This window comes from Mus pahari, chromosome 3 (genome assembly GCF_900095145.1).
Source record: "Mus pahari chromosome 3, PAHARI_EIJ_v1.1, whole genome shotgun sequence".
Taxonomy (NCBI): domain Eukaryota; kingdom Metazoa; phylum Chordata; class Mammalia; order Rodentia; family Muridae; genus Mus; species Mus pahari.
The window spans coordinates 16899583-16924319 of NC_034592.1; the positions used below are offsets into that span (position 1 = coordinate 16899583).

General features: G+C 48.6%; 1 protein-coding gene across 15 annotated transcripts in view; it reads left to right on the top strand.

Moving 5' to 3' along the window:
• Positions 1-24737, top strand: part of Rapgef1 (Rap guanine nucleotide exchange factor 1) — a 116591-nt gene that overhangs the window by 9921 nt on the left and 81933 nt on the right. For 4 of the 15 annotated variants that reach the window (XM_029536677.1, XM_029536678.1, XM_029536680.1 and 1 more), the window contains exon 1: positions 13505-13868. The exons of 5 other annotated variants lie outside the window; for them this stretch is intronic. In XM_029536677.1, the coding sequence (XP_029392537.1) occupies positions 13805-13868 (64 nt within the window). In that variant the 5' untranslated portion in view covers positions 13505-13804. Of the gene's footprint in view, positions 1-13503; positions 13869-24737 lie in introns of those variants that run through there. 6 more of the 15 variants (XM_029536674.1, XM_029536676.1, XM_029536683.1 and 3 more) reach the window with 4 other exon arrangements.

Below are 24737 nucleotides of genomic sequence, written 5' to 3' on the forward strand. Positions count from 1 at the left end.
ACTCAGAAATCCGCCTGCCTCTGCCTCCCAGGTGCTGGGATTAAAGGCATGTGCCACCATTTGAGAATCATTTGATTCTCTTCTTACTGAAGAGTGAGCAGGTGTGGGACCAGCTGACAGCTGTGGAAAGGGAGGTGGTGTTAGGGGAGATAACTGGCCTTCTGTAGGCACACACTGCAGGGAACCTGCTTTTCCCTTCCCTGTCCCCTTGTATCTAGACCCTGGGTTCAGGACTGGTCTGCTGAGTCACAGAGGTAGCTCAGAGGCACCACTGTGACCTTGGCTTGGGAACCGCTCAGTTTGGGACTCCCCTGGGGCTTTCCTCCACAGGACTAACACCACACTTCTGCCTACAGACTTGCAAATCAGCCTCTGGGTCCTCAGCTCAGAAGTGGCTGGGAACCCTGCAGAAAAGTAGCTTGGGAGTGGAGTGGCTCTGGAGGTGTCACTGTAGACCTAGCAGCCTGCCAGGGATCCATTAGCCAGTGCCTGTGTGCAGGAGGCTGAGCCTCTCCTATATATTCCTCTCTGGTGGAGGTGGAGGGAGTCTGAGCAGAGGCGACAGGAAGAGCCTTTCTCCTCAGGACCCCAGGACTGCCCCAGAGCAGTGAAGTCAGTACCCTGGGGGCTGTGAGGTTTCTCCACCTAGACAGTGACAGGCCTCTCAGAAGTGGCTGAGTGTGGCTTGAGGGCCCAGAGCCGGATTTTCTTTGCCAGCTCTTCCATGTGGTGGCTGTAGGATCTCCGTCATTTCAGTGGGTCTGCCATATAGTGTGAAGGAAATCGTCTATGAGCTTTCTGATACTTGAGGGTTCTCGCTGTCTGAACACTTGAGAAGTGCTGAGTGGACACGAGCCTCGTTCTTATTTAAGGTCCTTCTGCCCTGACATATCATGTCTTTAAAAATATTGATATTTCATACTTCAATCCTCAGAGGAAAGGGAGGTCTCTGGCTCTTGGAGTGCTTTGGAGTCTCTGTGCTGGAGATGAAACCCTGGACCTCACAGAAGTTGAACACTCTACCACCGGGCCACACCCAGCCCCCCTCCCCCTGCTTCTCCTGGGAGACTAACTCCCAAGGTTAAAATTGGTTAGGGATGGTTATAGTTAGGCTGTAGGCCAAGAGGAGCTGACTCTCACTGAATTCAGTCACACATCTGGCCATGCTGTTGATCATTCATATCTCTGTAACAGGTAATTTACAAATGACTCTAGTGCCCTGTCAGGGGAATCCGTGCCCTGTATTTTCCTCCCAAGGTTACCTGTCCCAGCTACACAGACTCAGGAATCCCATGTCCCACTCTGCGCTACATCTTCTCTGGCCAACCACATGCCTCATGCACAAAGCACTGAATTGTCTACAGGAGATGAAGCTGTTCAGCCCTGACTCTCTTCACTGGGTCTTGGCACTGTAGGACCTGTCTGCTCATTAGCATCCCCTCAGTGGTCTGTGCTTGTGCCTGGGCTCGTCCAGAAGCTTAAACATACTAGTTCTCTGAGGTCACCACAGAGCCAAAGGCCTGGATCAAAAGCACAGTGTTCTGCATGGCCTGGCCTTGTCTCCTCATCATCCTAAACACAAGCTTGTAGGAGCTGTTGTGTTTGAAGCATAGGAGCTGGGGGAGGAACCTGCACTGTACTTCCACTCTGCAGTGGCCAAAGTCCTCAGGTCCCAGCTTGATGGGATGACAACTCTTTCTGCTGAGGAAGTCACATAGGCTGAGGTCATCACAGAATGTGAGGGTTACTGTCACCATTAGGCTGGGAATGGACATTTCCAGACAGTGCAGAGAATGGGCCTAGTGCTGTAGATACTCTACATCATCTGTGTCTCCTCTGTGAATGGAGGCTGTGGGCCTGTGTAGGGTCTGCTCTGCTGGAGCAAGTGTGGATGGTCATTCCCCAAGGAAACTTGATACTCATATGCTCTCTCTTGCTGTGAATTCCCTCTCCTAAGTGATGGAGCATTTGTGAACACTTTGCCTCTTTAGGACTTCATGTCCCCTAGTTCAGCCAGACTTGGTTCAAGTAGCAGTCCTCATGAAGCCCTGAGGGTTGTTAGCATCCTGGGAATGGTGCTTCTCCGTAGCCAGGTCTGTGTGGGCAAAGAGAGCTTTCTTCTTCTGAGCGAGAATGCTCTAAACCTCACACTGTAAAGCTCTTTGTTTAACATGAGCAGATCTTACTTAACCCTACCATAGTCAGGATGCCCAGCCATTCCATTACCCAAGGGGAAACGCCCTGTGAAGTCTTTGGGTCAAACTCTTTCACAGTTCTTGGTGGAACTGTGACCCGGTGACAGGTCTGTGAACGTGAGGCTTGTCACTCTGCACTCTCAGCTTGCTGTCTTTATTGTGCCTTTTTTTTATTGCTTTGTTGTATTCCATTGTAGTGTTGGCTTGTTTATCTGTTAAGATTTGACCTTGGTTCGCCATCTCCGTGTTTCGGAGGAACAGATAAAGGATGGCCTGGGACCAACAAAAGCAACTCAATCTTTAAAAATGGACAAAACACTCACATTGACTTTTTCTCAAAGAAATGGTGAAAACCCGCCAATGAGCTCATGAATATGCACAGAACTATTAATCACCAGGGAAACCTATTCAAAAGCAAGCACAGTGAGAACATACCCCACCCAAGGATGGCTCCTTTCAAACCCTGAGGAGAACATCTTGTAAAAACTAAAACCTTAAGTTGGCAGGACGGTGAAGTCTAAGGCCACAAGACTCACCACACAATACAGGAAACAAGGTCTTGAAGAGAACCCTCCCTGTCCCCACCCCCTCCCTTCCCCCATCTCTCCTCCTCCCTCCCCTCTAAAGCGGCACTATTCATTATCCCCAAAGGTAGAGGCACCTCAGATGCTGTACAGGGGTGAATAGATAAACAAGCTGTTTCTCTCCATTGTGGAGTATTAGCCTTTAAAAAAGAGAAGTGTTGTCTGAAGTGCTACGCTGTAGATAAAACCTGAGGGCATTGTGCCAAGTGCAGTAAGAAATCAGAGAAGCAAGCACCGTGTGACTTCACTTTCATGGGATCTTAATTTGGTAAAAATCAGAATGATGAAGCAGAGTGGTACAGGGGCTAGCTGAGGGGGGAGGTAGAGTTGGTGGTCACCAGACAGTTTGCTTTGCATGGTGAAGTCCTTGTGTAGCTGGTGATGATGCAGCATGAGGTTTGTGGTGGGTGTAAACATGGCATGGCTCAGGTAGTCACTTTAAATACATTTTACCACACTTGTTTTAATGGCACTCTGCCCAGGGCTCTATCCTCACACTCATTGGTTTCAAGCCTTGCTATGGATGGGTACAAAAGTGTTAGAATTTATTTACCTAAACATATTTAGTCTTAGATGTAGCTTTACACAATAAATTATGTCAAAACAGTTTAAAAACAGAAGTGTGTGGTGGCTACATTAGTGGCCATGTATACTGCTTGATGGGCTGTATCTGGGCTGAGAGGAACTAGGTAAAGGGCCATCTGGGTACAGTGGCTCCTCTGTTGGGTCTAGCCCTTGAGAAACCTGTGTGTTCAGGAAGCCTAGAAGCCAGGGCAGATACTAGGCCACTGGATAAGGTTCTTGCTACCATGTATCTGGGCTTCCCAGCTCTGGTAGGCCCCCTCCCAGCCCTCTCCTCAGGGTCAGGCTCTGAGTCAAGCTATGCTCCCGTCCTGTATCTATTATACTCTGAAGCCATGAGAGCTAAGAATGGTTGACGGAAGTTTCAGGGTCCAAATGTGTAGCTGGACTTCACCCCGAGGCTTGTTGTAGTCTGGCACAGAGTGCTGGGTGCTACCAGCAGTTACTGAAGCCCAGACTTCTCAGGGGCTGCACAGTGGGCAGCTGTTCTGGTTGATGGTGCAGGCGGCAGGCACTGTGAACCTCTGGCTGGCTTCCAAGCTCTTGGCCACATTCCTAAGAAAATATGACTGGCTCATGGGAGGGGCAGAGGGAGGGGAATCTAGACAGAAGCAAGGCCAAGGCTTCCTCAGAAATTCCAGCCCTTCAGGGCCTGTTAGATGGACAGTACCTCTGCAGAGCTCAAATCTAAGATTACCAACATAGTCTCTGGGTATCATTCCAGGTTCCCGTGGTCCTGGTCCCCAGTGATAAGCAGGCAAAGGTAAGATTGTTTCATAACGCGGCTCAGGAAGCAGATGCTTTAGCAGAGTGCATTGTAAAGCAGCACACTTGGAATCCAAAGTTAAGCTTCGAGAAAGTGTGTATCCAGGGACACACTGGAGCCTGATGAGTCTTCTGCGGAGTTCCCAGGTGCCTGCTTTGTAGGAACCGTGTCAGGGGGGCCTTGGATACCTACTCAGATCTGGACCCCTTGCTGCTGGAGCCCAGGCTGGTCTTGAAATTCACAATCCTCCTGCTTCAGTTTCTTGGTGCTAGAATCACAAGTGGGTGCCCCCGTGCCTTATTGAGACACAACATTGGTCCAAGAATCGGGTTCTGATCTTTGCTTATAAATGTTCCCCTGCTATGTCTTCACAGTAGGAAAATCAGTAACGGCCCTTGCTCATGCAGACCTTCACAAGTGAAGTGTTTACTGCTCCTCTTGGCCTGCTCCTGATTTCCTCAGGGTTCTGTTCCAGAACCCCACCCTCTCAGCATCCTGGGGCAGATAGAAAATACTGTCACAAACATAGACACACAGCTTGTAGCAGAGGAACCAGGTTCCTCTGAGAGAACCAGCTCAGAAATACAGGCTTAGTTCTGGAGGGTTCTCGCGAGAGGCTGAAACCTCCACCCTGCTCTTCCCACAAACACTTGTTAGTTCCCACATTCCTTTTACTCCAAGCTGGTAAGCACCACAGTCTGGAAGAGTTGGATTTGAAACATTGAACGTGTACAGACAACGAGAGTGCATCCTCCTGTAGGAGGGTTAAGCAATCTTAACTTCCTATTCTTGGAGTAGATGGAGACAAGAATAGGATTTGTGTCAAATTAAGTCTCTTTTTAAAAATGTTTGTAATGTTCTTAATAACATGTAGTAGTACTTTTTGTGTGTGTGTGTGCGCAAGTGTGCATACATTTATGCATGTGGAGGTCAGAGAACAATGTGAAGGGGTCATTTCTCTCCTTCCATCGTATGGGTCCTGAAGATTGAAATCAGACTGGTTGGATCATCAGGGCTTCAGTTTGTCACCTAATAGCAATACTGCTGTCCCTCCTTGCAACAGCAGTATTGGGAGGACACAAGTATGTGACTATTGTCATTCTGCTGTTCCAAGGGCAGTTTGCTACTGCTGAGATCAGACCCCTGGTACCTTTCCCGTTCCTCTCCACAGGAACAGTGGCTAGAGGGTGCCCTTCCCCAGCAGCATCACTCGGGAACTCATTAGAAATGGGTGACAGAGTGCAGCCCTGATGGTTCAGACAACTCATCCTGCTGGCACATGGGAGAGTAAAGCAGAAGCCGTGCCTGTCACCGAAACACACCCTGGTAATGTGGAAAGTGGCTTGAGACATTCTCCCAAAGCAGTTGTAGCCTAAAGATGATTCTGAGGGTGAGCGAGGCCTTCTTTCCTTAGCAGACTACAGGGAGAGTGCGGCAGTGTCCAATTAGCTCTGACAAGAAGGTGGCCAGGAGTTTAGCCACTGTGAACAAACTGATGGATCTCCCACTTAATGCATAGTGTGCCTTGGGATAGTAGTTAATTAATTAGGATGATGTATTGGTCATCATGGTAAACAAGACATTTTAAAACTAAGCATGTAGTTTGAACTCAGTTTAAATTGCATTGGAAGCCACACAGCACGTCAGCCCTCTCACAGAATGGTGGTAAACGCTGACAGGTCCTGTCCAGATGTTCCCAGAGCTCACTTCCTCCCAGCCCTCAGTTGCAGGCTCTTCACCCTCTTGATCTCTCCAGTTTGGGATGTCCTAGGCAGTCTAGTCCCTCTAGGGCAGTGGTTCTCAACCTATGGGTCACAACCCCCTCGGCAAACTTCTATCTCTAAAAAATTTACATTATGATTCATAGCAGTAGCAAAGATACAGCTATGAAGTGACAGCAAAAAAATCATTTTATGGTTGGGGGTCACCACAATGTGAGGAACTGTGTAGAAGGCCACAGCATCAGGAAGGTTGAGAACACTGCGCTAAGCAGCGCCTTTCCCCAAATGTCTATTTCCAGACCCTCTTTTTCCCTGGTCCACAGCCAGGCATCAGCTGCCTGTTGAGCGTTTCTCCATGAGTGTGGTCTTAACCTGTTTGGTTGCTATGATGAAATAACTTAAACTAGATGTGTCTTATAGACATCTCTCTCCCACAGACTCCGAGCTGGGAAGGGAGTTCAAAACCAAAGCCTGGCAGATTGGGTATCCAAGTATGGTGCTTTCTTGGCTGTGTCCTCACTTGGAAGGGGCCATGTTGGGAGCAAGGAGTTAGATAAACATTGTTGGTCTAACAAAAGTTGTATTTTATTACGCTGATGGTCATCACACAAGATTCACACTCCAAATTCCTAACTGTAGTCTTAAGCCTTTGTCCCAAAGCTGATCACCAGTGTGACATAGCTGAAGGTCAGGTCCAGTTTCTAACAGAAGTCTCTAGGTCAAGGGTCAGGATCCTGGGGAAGACTGTCCACCCGCAGGGAAAATCAAGGTGTCGTCTCTCCAGATGTGCAGAGCAGAGCACAGTTGTCATCATGGGCCTCTAGGACTGTGGCTGGTTTTCCTGAGTGAGTGATGTCACTGGGTCCTGGTTCTCAGGTTACCAGCAGCAGCCTTGGGTGTGGTGAGGATCCTGACTAAGCTGTTTTTACATGTCTAAAGGGCATTTTTTTTACTATGCCCATCACATGCCCTGAGTCTCTCCATACATGTGGGCTCTGTCCTCAGCAACTGGCCATTTCCTCATGAACCACGAATGCAAATTCAGTGTGAGTTTGAGGTGCATACCAGACATCCTTAAGAGCATAACAAATGTGCCCAGACTTTGTGTGCCTTCTCTCAAGCTTCCCATCATAGTCTGGGCTGGTCCTAAACTTGGGATTCCCTTGCCTTAGCTTGCTGAGTTCTGGGGCTACAATACTGCCAGTCCTGGGCCCATTACATCTTGGATTTCATGGCTCAGGATCAAAAGGCTCAGTCATCTTTGCTTCCTCTGACCATCCTGGGTAATTCATGAGGCTGCACAGTCTCTGTGCAGCTCCCTTGTAACTGGTGACTTGGTTTCCATTCTTGTCTCAAAAATGTCTTTTTATCATTCAGCTGTTAGAGGGCAGATTGGACCCTCCTTGTGTGTCTGCAGTTACCTAATCCTGCTTTCTGCCCTTAGCTTGTGCCAGCATCAATGGTTTACTCTCTCCTGCTACTCAGCCTTTGCCCAAGCTGCTCCTGACTCTGGAAGTTAAGAGAGGCTCAGGGGAGGAGCCAGAGGCTAAGCTTCAGAGGTGATAGAAGAGGAGATGATAGAAAAGGTATCAAGCGCTGGACAGTGGTGGCACATACCTTTAGTCCCAGCACTTGGGAGGCAGAGGCAGGNGGATTTCTGAGTTCGAGGCCAGCCTGGTCTACAGTATGAGTTCCAGGACAGCCAGGGCTACACCAAGAAATCCTGCCTCAAAAACAAAACAAAACAAAACAAAAAAAGACTGGAGCAACACTGCCCTTCAGTGGGGCAGATTATGGGACTCCTTAGGCATGCCATTGAGTCAGCTGCCCAGGGGAGAAGTGAGCCTTCACTGGCAAATAGTGTTGGGTATGAGGGGAAGGTGGCAGAGGAAGGAAGAAGGTAGGAGGTGGTGTGGGAGCCAAGCTTCAGAGGCTTCTGAATATCAACCTTAGAGACTTTCTCCCAGGTATTCCAGAAAGCAGTAAGGCTTTCTTACTGCTTTCTGGACTCTGTGTGGGCTTAGTCCCTTACCTCCCCTGTTCACTTTTTAAAACTTCATTCCAAAGCCGGGTGTGGAGCATATCTGTGATCCTGAAACTTGGGGTGTGGGGGCCAGATTGGGCTACATGAGACCCTGTTTAAAAACAAACCAGTAGCCTTTCCTCCCAGTTCTGAGCAGAGCTGAGGAATCCAGGCAGGCGTTGCTCTCTCTCCTGGCCTCACATCTAGACTCGGGTCCTCGACTGAGCTCTGGAGAGGACAGAGAGCAGCTTCAGAGAGGCGAGATGTCTGTGGCAGCCACAGTAGTTTCTACATGCTCCCTAGTAGTACATTGTTAAGAGGTCCCTGAAGACCAGCCACCTACCTCAAAGGGTCTGGGAGGCAAGGGACTGATCTTTTGAGGCCTGTACAGCAGGTGAGCTACCACTTACATGCAGGTGATGGAGTGTGGCTCCCTTCTGGGTCTACCAGAGAGAAGCACAATTGCCTCATTGGGAGACCTCCTGCTCTCTGGGCTGAGCTCACAGTGGCGGACACATGCTCTGCACAAACAAAGCCTGGGCCAGCAGTGGGTCACACTCCCCAGAGACTCGACTACAGGTTCTCTGCCATCCTGGGAACTGTGTGAGAAGGACATGTGTCACTGAAGTGGGTGGGGCAGTCTTGAGGTTTCAAAGTCTACCCCATTCCCAGTTAGTGATCTCCCTCACTCCCTCCATGCTCCCCCACCCCCACCTGTGGGTTAGAACGTCAGCATTTAATTGCTCTAGTGCCATGCCAGCCTGCTTGCTGCCCTGCTCCCCACCACGATGGCCGTGGCTGTCTGAAACTGTGAGCCTGAGTTAAAGGCTTTCTTTTATAAGTCATGTGGTCATGGTGTTTTGTTACAGCAATAGAAACATAAGTAAGACACTAAGTTTCCCCATTTCATTGTAATGGTTTCGGCAAACTTGGTGATTCTTGCCTTTTTTGAACCCTTTGAGGTGGTGAAAACCATAAACTTCTCTTACCAGAAAAATGCATGCATATGGCTTAACACTTTAGGAAAAGAACTTTCCTTTACATATCCAGTACTCTAGCCTATCCAGTGTTCTGGCCTGTCCAGTGCTCTAGCCTATCCAGTGCTCTAGTCTATCCAGTGCTCTAGCCTATCCAGAGCTCTAGGCTATCCAGTGCTCTAGCCTATCCAGAGCTCTAGTCTATCCAGTGCTCTAGTCTATCCAGTGCTCTAGTCTATCCAGTGCTCTAGTCTATCCAGTGCTCTAGCCTATCCAGTGCTCTAGCCTATCCAGTGCTCTAGCCTATCCAGTGCTCTAGTCTATCCAGTGCTCTAGCCTATCCAGTGCTCTAGCCTATCCAGAGCTCTAGGCTATCCAGTGCTCTAGCCTGTCCAGTGCTCTAGCCTATCCAGTGCTCTAGTCTATCCAGTGCTCTAGCCTATCCAGAGCTCTAGGCTATCCAGTGCTCTAGCCTGTCCAGTGCTCTAGCCTGTCCAGTGTTCTGGCCTGTCCAGTGCTGTACTTTGAGTGACACACCACTATCCCTACTGTCCATCCTTCAGTTCTCATCCTTCTTCCTTCCAGCTGGAACAGTTGAGATGCTTCCCAGCATGCCTCAGCATGGTAACAGAGTGACTGATGTGCATGCCATCTGGTGCTTGAGGCTCATTCTGAAGGTGGCCAGTGCGCGTGCAGTGTCTTAGAAGAGAACCTTGGTGCTCCTGAGACACACTCTACTGTAGTGCCTTTGTGCCCTGAGATACTCTCCTTATGTACCAGGTTGTCAGCGGATGACCCAGAGTTTTGGCTCATGAGCTCTGCCTCATGTCCTCGAGCATGTGCAGGACCAGGCTCCCCCCCCCCACCCCCATGGAACATTCCCACCAGGCTCCATGCTTCCTTGTATTGTTGTAGTTCTCTCCAGGAGGGAAATGACCAACATCAGACTTTCCTCTCCCCCCCCCCCCCAGATGTACAGGCACAGAGCTGGGTGTCAGCTCCTGGGCAACACCCAAGAACCCTGAGTTGTTTCTTTGGCCCTTTGAGGGTACCCACACTGGTACCTCCTCAGGACCAACCTTTCCTTCTTGAGCCATTTCCATCTAAGCATCCTAGCAGTGAGCAGTGCCCTGCACAACCCAGACTTAGATTTCTTCTACATCCAGCAGTTTCTGAGGGGAGCAGAGGGGAGGGCTCTCCCTCAAACATTTTAAACTGTAGGCCACAGTGTTATATTTCTGATTCATGTTGCCTCCCCCATCAAACTATCATTCCAATGCTCAGATGTTTGGAAGTGAAGTTTTAGTTTAGTTGTGTGATAGAAGTGATTTATTTAGCAGTGCAGCAGTGGATCTGTGCTCCAAGGGCTGGCCCTTGAGAAGGTAAATCATTTTCTTCCAGTTGTAGCCAAGGCTTCTAGTTTGTAGATAACCCCAGTGATACCCACAACAGTAGCTGTTCTTTATTGAGGGCCTGCTGTGCACCAGCACTTTGTAACTTCTTACTTAGCCTTTACAGCAAGCAGCCTTTCCTAGGGTGGCTGGCCAGCTTGATTATATACGCACTTGAGAAGGTAAGGTCTAGAAAGGTTCCCTTTCTCACAGTTCACTAGCCAGAAGCACACTCAGACCTTTAGACCAGACCAGCTGCCCTCCAAAGCCAGTTTCTGCCACTGTCCTCCTGTGGTCAGGAGGAAATGAGCCTTTTTACTAGGCCAAGGTGAAGATTGATCAGGATATGGATAAGGCCTTCTCAGTAGCTGTGTGGCTGCCATCCCTGCCCTGCCTTCCTGCAGTGTGAAAGAAGCTGGTCAGAGTCCACCTGGCCTCTGCTCTTCAGTGTGGTTTGGGTTTGTAACACTATCATTATTCAAGAAGTAACTGAGCCGGGCAGTGGTGGCGCACGCCTTTAGTCCCAGCACTTGGGAGGCAGAGGCAGGCGGATTTCTGAGTTCGACGCCAGCCTAGTCTACAAAGTGAGTTCCAGGACAGCCAAGGCTATACAGAGAAACCCTGTCTCAAAAAAACAAAAACCAATAAATAAATAAATAAATAAATAAATAATAAAAAAAGAAGTAACTGTGGTGACCCAAGGTCAAGTTGTCTGGATGGGGTCAGCATGTACTCCCAGGGCCTTCTGGTATTTGTGGGGCATGAGGAAGTATGGCCTTGCTGGCTGTGAATAGAGCCTTCCACTCTGCTGCACTGACTTTAGTTTGCTTTGGTATTCAAGACGGTTTCTCTTGAACCAGCCATAGTTGGCCTGGGACTTATGGGATCACCCTCCTTTAGTCTGTCAAGTGCTGAAATCATAGGCTGGAGCCATCATGTCCGGGTGTCATTCGGATTTTGATTCATCCTGTGAGCATCTCCTGTCATCTCCCTGCATGGGAAGTGGCAGCCAGTCTTGACTGACAAGCATATTTACCTTTTGTGATGTTCCTGGGTACACTCTCTCAGACTCAGCAATTCAGGAGGGACCCTTAAAAACAGACTCTTCGGCTTGTCTCCCTGCCCCACTGGAGAACACAGGCTTGAGTCACTTGAAACCAGGGCTTGAAGAAGCCACCAAGTCCTCAAATAACATGCTCTCGAGAAAGTCTGCTTGCTGTGCCGTCAGTGGGTGTGTTGTTTGGAACTTGGGTTCATTTGCTCATGGAACCCCTGCCACCAGAGTGACAGCTTAGAAATAGCAAGTCAGAACCTAAGGCCACCTCTGTATCCATTTTGCTGTTGTTGCAGTTGTTGTCGTCGTTGTTGTCATTGATTATCTGTGTGCGAGCGTGGGCCTGCATATGCTGTGACAGAAGAGAGTACACCAAGGGGCATGTGTGGCAGCCAGAGGACAACTTGAGGAGTTCTCCTTCCACCATGGGTTTCTGGGGTCAGACGCAGGTGGTCAGGCTTTGTGTCAAGCACCTCACCAGATCCTGAGCCCAGTGCTGTAACTGACATGTCCTGCGGGTCCAGGTACCTTGTGGACCTGTCACATCAGGTGTCTGCATCAGTGACTTTCTAGACCAGGAGGAACAGTAATGATGTGTCACTACCAGGACAGAGGTGGGCTCAGGGTAGCTTCTGTGTGGCTGACTGTCCTAACGTGGGGAGCAGGCGGGACTTCTCCTTCCCACGTTATTCCTCCACCCATCTGTCTGCCTCTGTGCATCAGGGTTGCCAAGCCCACTTTATGACAGAATCCTTCTTGCTGGGCAGCTGCATAAGCTACTTGCCAAATGGTGATAAAAAAGACTTTGTCTCAGTAAAAGATGTTAAAATGCAGGTTCTAACCAGAGCCTCCTAGATGGTGAGTTTTGAACATACATTATTAAACTTCACATCGCCGGGAAGAAGCAAGATCAAGTAGTGTATTTATAGCTGAAATTCCCTGAGAAAAGGTGTTCAGGTGTTTAATGAGAAAGAGACAGATGAAGTTACTCCAGCTCATCAAAAAGGTCAAATGGGTTAGCAGGTAACCAACAGCTTGCTGAGCTGCTCAGTGTGTGCTTCTACCCTTGGCCTGTCCATTGTGTGGGTGCACTATGACTTAGATGGGGGCTCTGTACAGTGAGGGAAACAGGATCCTCTTGTTTCTTCTCAATCCTACAGCAACCTGGGAAAGATGAACTGGGTACAGTTAGTTTTGCCAGACCGATTTTTCTGAAATGCTTTCTATATTGATGGAGGAAAACCCAACACCAGAAGATCTCGGAGAGATTCAGTGAGGCGCTTCCCCATCCTGCCTCATTTAGCGAGGCCATTCTCCTGGGCTAGCTGGAGCAGCTCCAGAGTTGTAAAGAACTCTAAGCCTTTCTGTGGTTATAAGGGTCTGCTTTTGCGGTGTTGTCTTAGGGCTACTTCAGTTTGCTTCCATGCCATGTCACCCAGCTTCACAGAATATGTCTGCTGTATACTGTTGGCTAACCTGGAGCCAGGGCTTTTCCATCTGACCTGCTATAGCTTTAGGGTCTGAGGCTAGGAGACAGTCATGAAGAGCATGTACTAAGCCTTCTTAGGTGGGTCTGGTCCAGATAGACAGCGGAGGAGATGGAGTAGTGGTGTGTCCACTTAACAGACAGGGAAACGAAGGCCGCTGAGTTCATGGGCAACAGCAATGGCAGAGCTGGGGTTGACGTTCTAGCTGGGCCTAGGTCTGGCAGTCTTACCCTGTGCCTCTTAGCAGCATTTCTAACTCCTGCTGCAGGGGTTGGAATAAATTAGACCTAACACCCGTCTTGGTTTTTCCTTTCCTTTTTTCCCCAGGCTTCATGCCCTTGTTTTCCAGCAAACCAGGTGCCACCTTCTCCAGCAGAATTGTTATCCAAATGGAGTGGATAACCTTCCAGGCCAAATTGGCATTTTGTCTCCTATCACTTGCCTGTGAGTGGTTTTCCCCACTTGGAGCCACGGTATTGAGATTAAGTCTGTTTCCTCTGGCCATGTTATGGGGTTGAAAATGAGACTTTAAATAGAAGATGTGACATATGGGTCTATGCAGGTTTCCTCACAGCACACCACACCCATCTTGACTTTCAGCTCCTGGATTGCCATTGCCTGCTTCTTCCCTTGGGAAAGCAACAGGGCAGGAGCACAGCCCATTCCCCAGTCCCTGCTGACCTAGTGAATAGTGATGTCAAAGGAGGCTGAGCCAAGGGCTGCTTAATAGGGTGGATTACAGCAACCCACCGGTAGGGCGGTGGGGCTGGACCGGAACAGCCCTTTCTTCTAGTTTCCTCCCAGTACCTCCAAGGAATTTGAAAGGCAGGAGGCTGAGAAGTTTTAGAGTGACAGAGTTCCTGCTTTCCTGAGGGTGTGTCAGCCCTCCTGGAGCTCTGCCTGAGGCTGCTGGGTCGTTGGAGATGTCCTGGAGATGAATCCCCTTTCAGCCAGAGTCTTGGCTTAGTGTCTTTCAGTGAGGATGCCTGGGCCGGGAAAGGGGCTGTGATCTGCTGGCCTTAGAATGGGCAATGTCGTTGAGAAACAGAAGCCCCTGAGACAAAGCCATCTGTGCCCCTGGAAACAAGGTAGGAAAGCTCTGACCCCATTGTCTAGGCAGCTAGAGCTGGCCTTGTCTGGGGGCCCTGGCCCAGCCGAGTCAGCCTGAGTTGCTACCTTCCAGGTAAGAGCTCAGTACTCCGCCTTTCTAAAGACTGAAGCACACATCACCTCATTGTGAGAGCCTGTGAGGCTCTCTGGACCTTCTGCTTCTATGTTGACACCATTCTTTTGTTTGTTTCTTTGTTTGTTTGTTTTTATTTGGTTGTGGTGGGAGGGTTTGAGACAGGGTTTCTTTGTGTAGCCCTGACTGTCCTGGAATTTGAATTCATGGAGATCTGCCTGCCTCTGCCTTCTAGGAGCCACCTGGCAACATTGTTCAATTCTTAAAACCTAATCCAAGTCAGGAGTTGGAGTATTTTGTTATATTTTTTGGTGTAAAGAGTGTTATTAAAAGCTTTTAAACATGTATCATCCCCCAAAGGTGTGTGTGTGTGTGTCCCCTGATTACCTACTTTCAACCCCATGATGGGGGCAGAAACCTCACTCAACACCTACCCTAACTCTCAGCTCAGAGGGGAGGAGTCTGGGGTCCCTTACACTGCCTCAGTGACACAGAGCAGCTCTGTCTCAGACTCCTGTGTTTGTATTGCTGACCCCTTAGACCGAAAGCTGGCAGGTGTGCCAGACGTGGCACCTGCCGGACTTGGGGACAGGATCTCACTGTTCAGCCTGTCTGTGCTGGTCCTGAGTTTTCTGTCTCATCAGGTTTTCACCTTGCCCAGTGCTGGGATTACAGATGTGCATCACACCCAACCATTTGTCCAGGTCTTGTCTAACCCTGCAGTTGGACTTGAAGTGTGTTTGGCAATCCACTGTAACGTATGTCTAAGTGTGTGTTTGTGAATGGAGAAGCAACGGAAAGAAATGTCTGGGATCTTAACAGCAACTGCTGGTGCTAGATCATAGAAAGTTTCTCAGCTTAAAGGGAAACCAGGTGGGATGTTAGTGTGTTAGTTCAGCCTTTCGGAATCTCCCTTATCTGTCTAGCATCTGCTGCGTCTGCGAAGAACTGCTCCTGAGTGGGGCTCTAGTGAATTCCAGCTTAACAAAGTGCAATAGGAAATGGGCAGGGGCTTGTTCTGGCGCTCATCTCTCTTCGGTGCTGGTATTGAATCCAGCACTTGGATCAAGCTAATCAACTCCCTGCTTCTGAGCTGCACCCTCAGTCCTTGTCCCTACTTCTCTTGGCACCAGGCAATGTGGGAGAAACAGTCTTGGTTTTGCATAGTCAAGCTGGAGTGTTTGAAGAGCTGTGCTGACTGTAATTACCCTGACATATTTCAGCAGAATGATGCATTGGAAAGTGAGGGCTTCCAGATGAAGAAAAAAAAAAATAGGGGAGAGATGTCTCAGTGGTTAAGAGCACTGACTGCTCTTCCAGAGGTCCTGAGTTCAATTCCTAACAACCACATGGTGGCTCACAACCATCTTAATGAAATCCGATGCCCTCTTCTGGTATGAAGACAGTGTACTCACATATATAAAGTAAATAAGTCTTAAAAAAGAAAAATAGGGGAAATCTTAACACAGCAGGGTCAGGGGTTGGATCTGAGGTACATTTGTTATGCTTATCAGTACTAACAACACATGGCCCATACTAGGCAAGCGCTTTACCACTGAGCTACACCCCAGCCCTCCTCAGTGTGTCTTTGCATGTTTAAAATAAAAGCAAGCAACAGCTAGGTTTGCATAACTAGTTAAGTTTTCATTGGAGATAATTACAGAAGGTTTTGCGAGTTGGTTGGTTGTGGTAGTTAACTGGCATGGGAGCAGTTGTAGGGCCGCAGCGGGTACCCTGTTCAAGTGGACGGGGCAGTAAGCAGAGCTGCTGGGACTCTGCTTCCCAGCTCATCTTTCCCCGGAGGCTTGGTTGGTTTATCTAGGGTACACCCCGGAACCAAGTTTGTCCTCTCAGTCTAAAGCCTTTCTGGACCTGACCTTAGGGCCATTTCCAGTCCCCTTTCAATGAGGTGATGAGATCCTTCCTGGTGAATGCATGGTGGCTTCAGGCAAGCCACACGGTTGGGGTCTCTGACACACTTGGGAATGGGTGAATGGGTGGAAATCCAGTGTCCACATTGGCTGCAGTTGGGATAGCCCAAGGAGCTTCTGACACTGACCCTGTCTTAGTATCCTGTGATGGCTGATATTCTGAGCAGACCCTTTGCCTAGAGCCAAGGATGATGTCTGAGGATCAAGCTTTGCTGCATTCTGGAGTCTATCTGAAAAGAAATCCTATCTGCCCTTCTGATCAGTTTGTGGGCTGGGAAGTTGGAAAATTGAAGTGGTGTGATGGTATTTGAGTGCCCTGACTCTCTGCTGCCCTTCAGACTCTTCCTTTCTCATATTGGCTGTAGGAATTGTCATGTGAACAGATACAGCAGCAATTGAAAATTGAGTTGTTATTGCAAGTCACCATGTGGGTGCTGGGAATTAAACCAGGTCCTCTGGAAAAACAGCCAGTGCTCCTAACTACTGAGTGATCTCTCCACCCCACCTTCTTCCTAAAATCCCAGCAGTCAGTGCCACCAGCCTGATGAATGGAGATGCTAGTGATGTACATGTTCGCACACAGTGTGGGTGGCAGCCAGGGAAATTAACACCCTCTGAGGAAGGGCTGACTGTGAAAAGCTTCAGCTCATAGGCTAGTTAAGTGGGGCTTGCTGTGCTGGGAAAGAACTGGGCAGCCAGAAGGTAGACTCGGGGTGATTGGCTAGTGGGGAGGCTCTATGTCAGCACAGCAGGGGTGGATTTAGAGGTTTGGATTGCAGCCAACAGAGGTGTTTAGACCTGCACACACAGTGGAACGGCATCTGGTGAAGCTGGATATCCATGCCCCAAGTCATAAATGTCCAGTCAGATCATAGCAAGACTCAGAGCCTCACTCTGACCACTGACCGAGCTTCACGTTCGCAGGCCTGCTTCCTGGTCTAAGGAAAATGAGCAATGAGGGAGGCCCTTAGTGTGCAATAGCGTTAATAAATGCATACTGCTTGTCAGAAATGCTTGTAATTATCTATTGCTCACTGGAAAGAGCCCTGCGTTTACTGGGTCCATGGGCATAGACCTTAGGTTGACTCTCTTGCAAAGCCATCATCTCACAGAGCTATGTGAATTTGAATAATTCTCTACCAGTGTCCTCTCAAAGGGAAGATATGATAACATTCTTAAAGGACCCTTTGGGTTAATCCTATTGTCCATGTGCCCTTCTCACCATTGTTTATGGTGCAGACTCACAGTATGCTGTCATACTATACTACCCAGGCGACTCAATTTTCCCTTAGTGGCTACTGTTTTTGTTTTTGTTTTTCCAGTTACACAGTGGTTAAGAGCATAACTTTGAACCAGGATGCCAGCGTTGAATTCTCATTGAGGGTCAAATACAGAGAGTGTGCCTTTTACTTTAGATGAAATAACTTTACATTATTTGTTATCCTGCACATCTCCTGATGCTGGTGGGAACCCCGGTCCATCACCCGTGATACTACATTATTAAGGAAAACAGTGGGAACCATGGTAAAATACAGAAGAAACACTGCTGAGTTCCTATAGGACCTAAAACCTTGCAAGAGGACAGAAGCCTCAGTTGCTGCTTTGGTTTTCCAGAGCCTTGCACATGCGCACACACATAGTTCTCCATAGCCACAAGCATGTGTAACTTCCCCCTCAGATGTCAGGCTTCTGTGTGACCCCAAAGCTATGTAGTGGTGGTGGCATGCCATCCTGTTAATGTTGCACACTGTTTTAAATTAGCCATCTGCTGTTGAGTACAGAAACTGCCGTTTTGGCAGCTGCAGATGGGGCAGCATTAAGGAGCTCCAGGACCAGAGCTGGGTGGTGCTGCTGGATGGTTTCCTTAGGATAAGCTCCCACCATCACATTCCCAAGCCAGGAACATAGGAATAGCTTTGAGGATCTCGCCGTGCTGTTTTCTTAAAGGAGAGGCATCTGTTAGTGTTCTCCCACGTGAGGCATAAATTCCCCAGTTGGTCAGCAGCTCATCAGCACCCATGTCCCATCTGTTTGGAGATTTCTAGAAAATGTCAGCTGTACTTGTAGTGCCACAGTGACGGGTCATCTGAGGAAAGGCCATCTAGGACCGGCAGCAGCAGTGTGATGAAGCCACATCCAGGGCCAGGGCCAGGGCCAGGGCCAGGGCCAGGGCCAGCAGCAACAGTGTGATGAAGCTGCAGCTTACAATGTTCTGCTTTGCTTTGGGCTTTTCTTGGTTGCTTTGGTTTGTTTAAGAATGCACATTTATTACCATTAAATAAATCATTTTGTCTTCTATCTTCCAAAGAGTATTGATGATTAAAATTTTTTCTCCTGTTGAAGATATAGAATGAGCCAAGGAGTCCCTACATTGTTAATGTTGGGCCAGCTGCTGGATCTGGAGGTGCGGAGGGGTGAACAACCCAACTGGTTCTTTTCCTAACTGCTTCTAAGTGATGAGACACCAGCTCTGTACTGCAGATAAACAGAGCATGGTGTGGTTATATGTATAATAACCATACAGTAATCCATACAGAAAGCTGAGGCAGGAGAATCTTGAGTTGAAGGCCAACCTGGGCAACATAATGAGACCTGGCCTATAAATAAATGCATCAAAACAAATGGTGAAGGTGCTCTTAATTAGCCAACTCATGTAGTACCTCAGCATGTGACTAAATGTGATGGATGAGAGGGGTCAGCGTGAGGGTGAAAGCCATGTGTGGTAATAGCACAAGAAGGTTCAGGATGAGAGGGAACCTTTTAAAACAGAAGGTTACATAGGATGCTCTTGAAATCACATGCCTTAGGCTAGGATGATAAAATAATCTAAAATAATTATCTAATTTTAACAGTGGGAGAACCAGGTGGGATGTGAAGTCTTACAGCTTGTATCTTCTGTTACTAATGTTATAACAGGGTTAGGACAATATATGCAGTACTAATAGGAAACAGCACATTGTACATCATATGTTTCATATTTAATATGATACATGTATAAATGTTCTATAACATAAAACAGTTTACATGTAGAGTATAAATGTCTATAAAATACAATGTATAGCATGTGTCATATGTACCGTGTGTAACACAGCACCATAGCATGTGTAGCAGTGACCAGTAACAGCTGGGATGTGGTATTAGGCAATGCCAGTGGCTTCCTGTGTGCCAGGTGTGGTACCAAAGGATTGACATTCAAGATGGGTTCTGTTTGTACACAGTTGGCATGTAACTCCAACTTTCTATAAGTTGGATTTTTTTTATTCAGCAAGGATCAGTTATAGGGGATGGAAACTGTAAGTGTGAAGGGGTTTTTCTCATGAGAAGTGTGGGTGTTGCTTTGGGTGTGAGTAAGAAAAGGGAAGGAAACTTGGCTCTGTCATCAGATAGCTCCAAATTTAGAACAATGTCTGTCCTGAGCCACTGGCTGTAGAGTGTGTTTCACCCTGGGAATGTGCGTAAAATACATTTCCGGGTTTCAAGATTCCTTTTCCAGCCGTGTAGAGGCTGTTGCCCTAATGTGCTATGATTGCGGTGGCCGCCAGCCACCCAAGACCGACAGTTACTTTCCAGGGATTACTCGTAAGACTCTTAGGAGTCCTGAAGACCATGGACAAAAACTGAGAGGCTTGTCCTATAGTTCATCTGTGTTAGGGGTCTGAAAACATAAAAGACCAGGTAGGTGGGATTTTAGAATAAGAAACAAAATCCAGACAATTATGTAGGTGTTTACATAAACGGTTAAAAATGTGAAAACCCTTCCCTGGTTGCAGGCTGCTGTTGGAATTCTGGATGACAGGCCGTTGACTCACCCCTCACCTCCAGAGTCTCAGGGTTGGGTGTTTTCTGTGGTCATTGCTCCTCTGGGAGTCAGCAACATGCTCCTTCCTCACTCACACAGGAGACAGAAGAATCTTGTCATTTCTAGGCTGCAGGGGGAACGTGGTGTCCACCCACAGTGCCTACCACTGTGATTAGAATGGGTCCACCTGAGCTCACGTGCCAAGCTTTCTTTGTCAGGGAGGGAGATAGAGGAGGGAGGCTCTGGAACCTTAACCAGACTCCAGGCTTTGGTGTTTTCTCTGCCATTGAACAGGCTGAGGCACTAAGTTTAGCGGAACCATCCCCCCTGCAAGGGTTGTAACCAAAGTAAAGTGTTTTCAGTGGAGAGAAAGTCTGTTTCATCATTCCCGTCACAAACTGATGGTTCGTCGTTGACTGTGTAACACAGGCACTGTTCTAGGCTCAGGGCATGAATTGTGAAAACACAAATCACTGCTGCCCCCTGGAGTCTACAAGTTTGTACACTAGTGCTAGGTTTTCTCTTGGGAGGTAGGTCCTGTACTGGCAGTGAAGAGCGGAGGACGGCCAGTGCTTAGGGATTTCTAGTTTTACATAGGAGGAACACGATTGTTTTTTAAAAAGTTTTTTCCTTCCAGCTCCTGCTCCCGTAATGATGACTCTGAGACTAATTATTTGTTAATAAATGCCTAGGCCATAAGCTTTGTTTGGCTCCTTCCCTGACCAGCTTGTAACTTATTTAACCCATTCAAACTATTCTGTCTTCCACATTGGTTGGCACTTTTCCTCAGCTTCATGCTTCTGACCTCTGTGTTCCCCAGGCGAGTCTTCTCTTCAGTCTGTCCTCATTCTGCTACCTGCTGTCCTCCGGCTCCTCAGGGTCCCCTCTGCTCTCCCTTGGATCTCTTATTCTCTTTCCCAGAATCCTCTCATCTTCCTGCCAGTGTCCCACCTATTTCGTGCCTCAGCTCATTGGTCACCTGCCTTTTTATTGACAGGTGATGCTTTTAAGAAAGTCTCTGTACAGAAGGTAGATACTCAGCACTAAGGGAACCCAAGTGTTGTAGACATTCATGCTAGAATGCTCTAGAAGAAACAGCCTGAGGATCTTGAAATGGGAGCCCAGGAGCATCCGGGGACAAGCTAGACTGGAGAGTGACAGCATGTGAGGCCATGGAGACAGCTGCAGAAATGTTGAGGGGGAAAGCTTTGGGATAGGGAGAATTTGGGTGGCAGACGACCTGGAAGAGAAAGGCGCAAGGATAACTCAGTTTATAGTCAGTGCATCTGCAGGGATGCCGCTGCAAGAGGAACATGGGGGACTGGCAGAAGTTGAGCTGAGTTTGAGGTGTTTGTGAGAAATCTAAGAGGTAGCCATTAGGCTGTTGAGTATAAAAATGGGGGTTCATGCCTAAAAGGACTAAGTGACTAGGAATGTTTGCTATGTAAATGTAAGGACCTGAGAGTTCAAATCCCAAGCACCCATATAAAAAGCCAAGTGGGGCTGTGTTCACACTGGTTACCCTAGCATTGTAGGGGCAAGTGGTAGGATGATGTTGGGGCTTACCAGCTGCCATAGTAGCTCCAGGTTCAGTGAGAGCCCTGTCTCGTGGATAAGGCAGAGTAGTAGAACAGGACACCTGGCCTCTGCAAGCATTCCCATATGTGTATATATGCTACATGCTCCACAGAGAGGGGGAGAGAGGGGAGGGAGGGGAGGGAGGGGAGGGAGAGGGAGAGGTAGCAAACTAAAGAATATGGGGTTCAGGAAAGAGTTGGCTTTTTGAAAGTTGTCATTGTAAAGGTCTGTAAGCTGGAGAGGTGGAGGCTGAGACAGAGCTCCAGCGCCTCCAGCATTAAAGGGGCAGGAGAGACCAGGGAACACCCAGAAAGGCTTCCATGGAAGCTAAGAGATAAAGTGGGAGGCAGACGGGGAGCCTGCCGTGGAAAGTGTGGCTGTGGAGGGAGGGCACTGGGGTGATGCTGACTTGTGTCCCAGTGCCTAAGGACTGAGACTTGACGTCACTGGGGCCTTGTCACGTGGCTCCAGTGGAATCTGAAGATAGGAGAGTGAAGGGAGTCACAGCAAGGAGTGGCTACTAGACAAATACAGTTTTTCCAGGAGCTCTGCTACACGGAGCAAAGATGGCAGTTGTTGAGGGAAGGGTAGTCCATGGGAAAGTCTCGTACAGAGTGAGGTGATGGTGCGAGTGAGCTCTACAGTAGAAAAGGAAAGGTAGATGGTAAGAGGATTGCTGCGGGCTGTAGGAGTTGCTAACTGTCACATTGCCACCCTGACCACCCCCAAAGGCAACTCCTGTGGCAGTGCCTTTCACATGCTGAGTCTGTGCTCCTACAGCTGCTAGTTTAGGCTGCACTGCTGGCTCCTGTCCCTCAGGTACCTGCAGACAGCTGTCACGACTCCCCTCTTTTTCTCCAGCCAATCACCTAGCCCTGGCAGACTTTGGGGGCGGGGCAGAGAGGGGTTGCAGTTTCTAGCTCCCCAGAGGAGATTTGTAAAATCGCCTTGCCGCCACTTGTGGGTACAGGATAGGAATGCTTCGGGTCACTTCTGCACACAGTATGCCACTGTCCCCTGGGAACTGCTGCTGCATTTGAGCCGGACTGGAACTCTCAGGTCACAAATGCGAACATGTCTCCAAGCTCAAGCTCACAGGCTAGAGGGACCCCATATGTGATCTCCAGCATCTGGGTACTTTGTTCTCCTCCACCTTGCTTTCCCTGGTGCCTGTCTTTCCCTGTCTGAGCACATGAATAATGTCTGGTAATTGTCTCTTCACAGGCATTGATCTGGAGAGGGGATTAGCTTGCTTTGGCCTGCCTGTTAGACTGTATCTGATTGGGCAGCTGCACTTGTTGGAATCCCATCACGGTCACTGTGTGGCTTTTATTATCTAGAACGTTTATTCCCATTTCCACTCTCGGCTATCCCTTCACTTTTCCTGTCAGCTGACTCCTCGGTGGCCACACAGGCCTCCTCCAGCTTCCTTGCCTACAGGCCTCCTGACTTCCCCTACCCTGCCTCATCCTTGCATCCTTTCTCTCTACCTCTGGCACTGGGCCGCCTTTGTGTAGTCTGGGATTAACCTTCTCTGCTCAGGCCTTCCTCATTCTAAAGCTTGTTTAATTGACTCCCCTCTGCTCAGCACACTGCACTTCAGGCTTCCTCAGGGCCGAATCCAAAAGGTGGGGATGTATGCAGTGGGGCGCAGGAACTTTGGCTCCATCCCTACAAGTATATCCTTAGGCCAGTCCTTTCCCCTCTGCTTCCTGAATGCAAGAGGAATGTGCTGATGGAGCTGGGTCATAGGCCACTGACTCAGAGTGTGAGGGTTACAGTGTGCACACCTCAGCCTCGGGCTGTCCTCTGGCAGTGGCTACTACACTATACCTGCATCCTGACCTCTGCGTTTCATATCCCTTCGGTCCTCCATGCCCAGGAGGTACCCCGTTATTTAGAGCAGCAACTCATCCCATTTGGAAAGCAGCTGGGGAGATGGCTGGGAAGGGCTGGCTCTGCAGTCTCTGAAGAGATGACATTTGATTGGATAGTAGAAATCTTGGAGCAAACATGTTGCATACTCTCTTTGGGCAGAGGGAGAGATGATCAGTAAGTTTGGTCAGGATGCAGGACCCTTTACTCCAGCCCGGATGGGAGCCCTCCTTGGAGGTAGGTTGAGCCTTCCCTGGAGAAGAGTCCCGGCTGGATCTTCAGGGAGCTCTGCTTTAACCTGCCCTGCCCTGAGCCAGCCGATGCTGGACTGAGAGGTGGTCTTTCTTCCTTATGTCACCTTCAGTCACAGTAGGTAGTCTCTTGCTACTTACTAATGTCATGGAACCTTGGGGAGCCCACTCACTGGGTCAGCCCACTTTGTGCATGTGTGCATGTCTTCAGCTGCTGTCAGCTGAGGAGTGTACATGAACCACTGCTTCAGTGCTCATCCCCGGACAGCTGTGGTCCAAGTTATATATAGGTTTCTTTCTTTCTTTTTCTTTCTTTCTTTTCTTTAAGCAGAAGCATACTTTTTTTTTTTTTAAGATTTATTTATTTAATGCATATGAGTACTCTGTAGCTGTCTTCAGACACACCAGAAGAGGGCATCCGATCCCATTACAGATGGTTGTGAGCCACCATATAGTTGCTGGGAATTGAACTCAGGACCTCTGGAAGAGCAGTCAGTGCTCTTAATCGCTGAGCCATCTCTCCAGCCTAGGTTTCATATTTTAAACATTTTTTATTATGTACACTTCATTTTTTTATTTTGAGTCTAGAGATGTCTTGTCCCAGCACATGTGTGGACATGGAGGTCAGAGGCCAGATCGCCAGTCTGTTCTCTTCTTACCGTTCGGTTCTCTTGAATCAGTTTCAGGTCTTACAGCTTGAAGCCAAGCACCTTTACCTGCTGAGCTCCCTCCCTCGCTCCCTCCCTCCCTCCCTCCCTCCCTCCCTCCCTCCCTCCCATTGTCTTCTGTGTTGTAAGCCTGGTTAAAGAGTCCTTGTGCTTGCACCGTAGCCCCTTACACAGTCACCCAGTGCTTCTTCCTCATCTGCTTTCCCAGGCTTGTAGCATCAGACAACGCCACTTACCGCAACGCCACTTACCGCAACGGCAGTTGCTCATTTCCTTTCTGCTCAGGCTATTAAGAGCTGGGCACGGCTTGGTGTTTGCCCTTAGTCTCCAAGCTACAGTTTGTATTTTGCCGGGTTGCTTGCTTAGGGTCCAGTTCCCTGTTGGAATATGGGGAAGCATCATGGAGTCACAGTCCCCTCGGAAAGTGTCTGGAACCACCCTGACGTAGCGTTCACATCAGAACCATGAGCCATGGGGTCTCTGTCAAATACTTTTTTATTTTTTTCTTCTATCCCTTGAAATGTAAATACTTAAGTAGCTGTGCTGATGTACCTGGCAGCAGAGGCAGTAGGGGTGTGAGTTGGAAGCTGGGCTAACTATGTAAAAAACTTTTTATTAGACCTGAATTCTTTTTTTTTTTTTTTTTTTTTTTTTTTTGGTTTTTCGAGACAG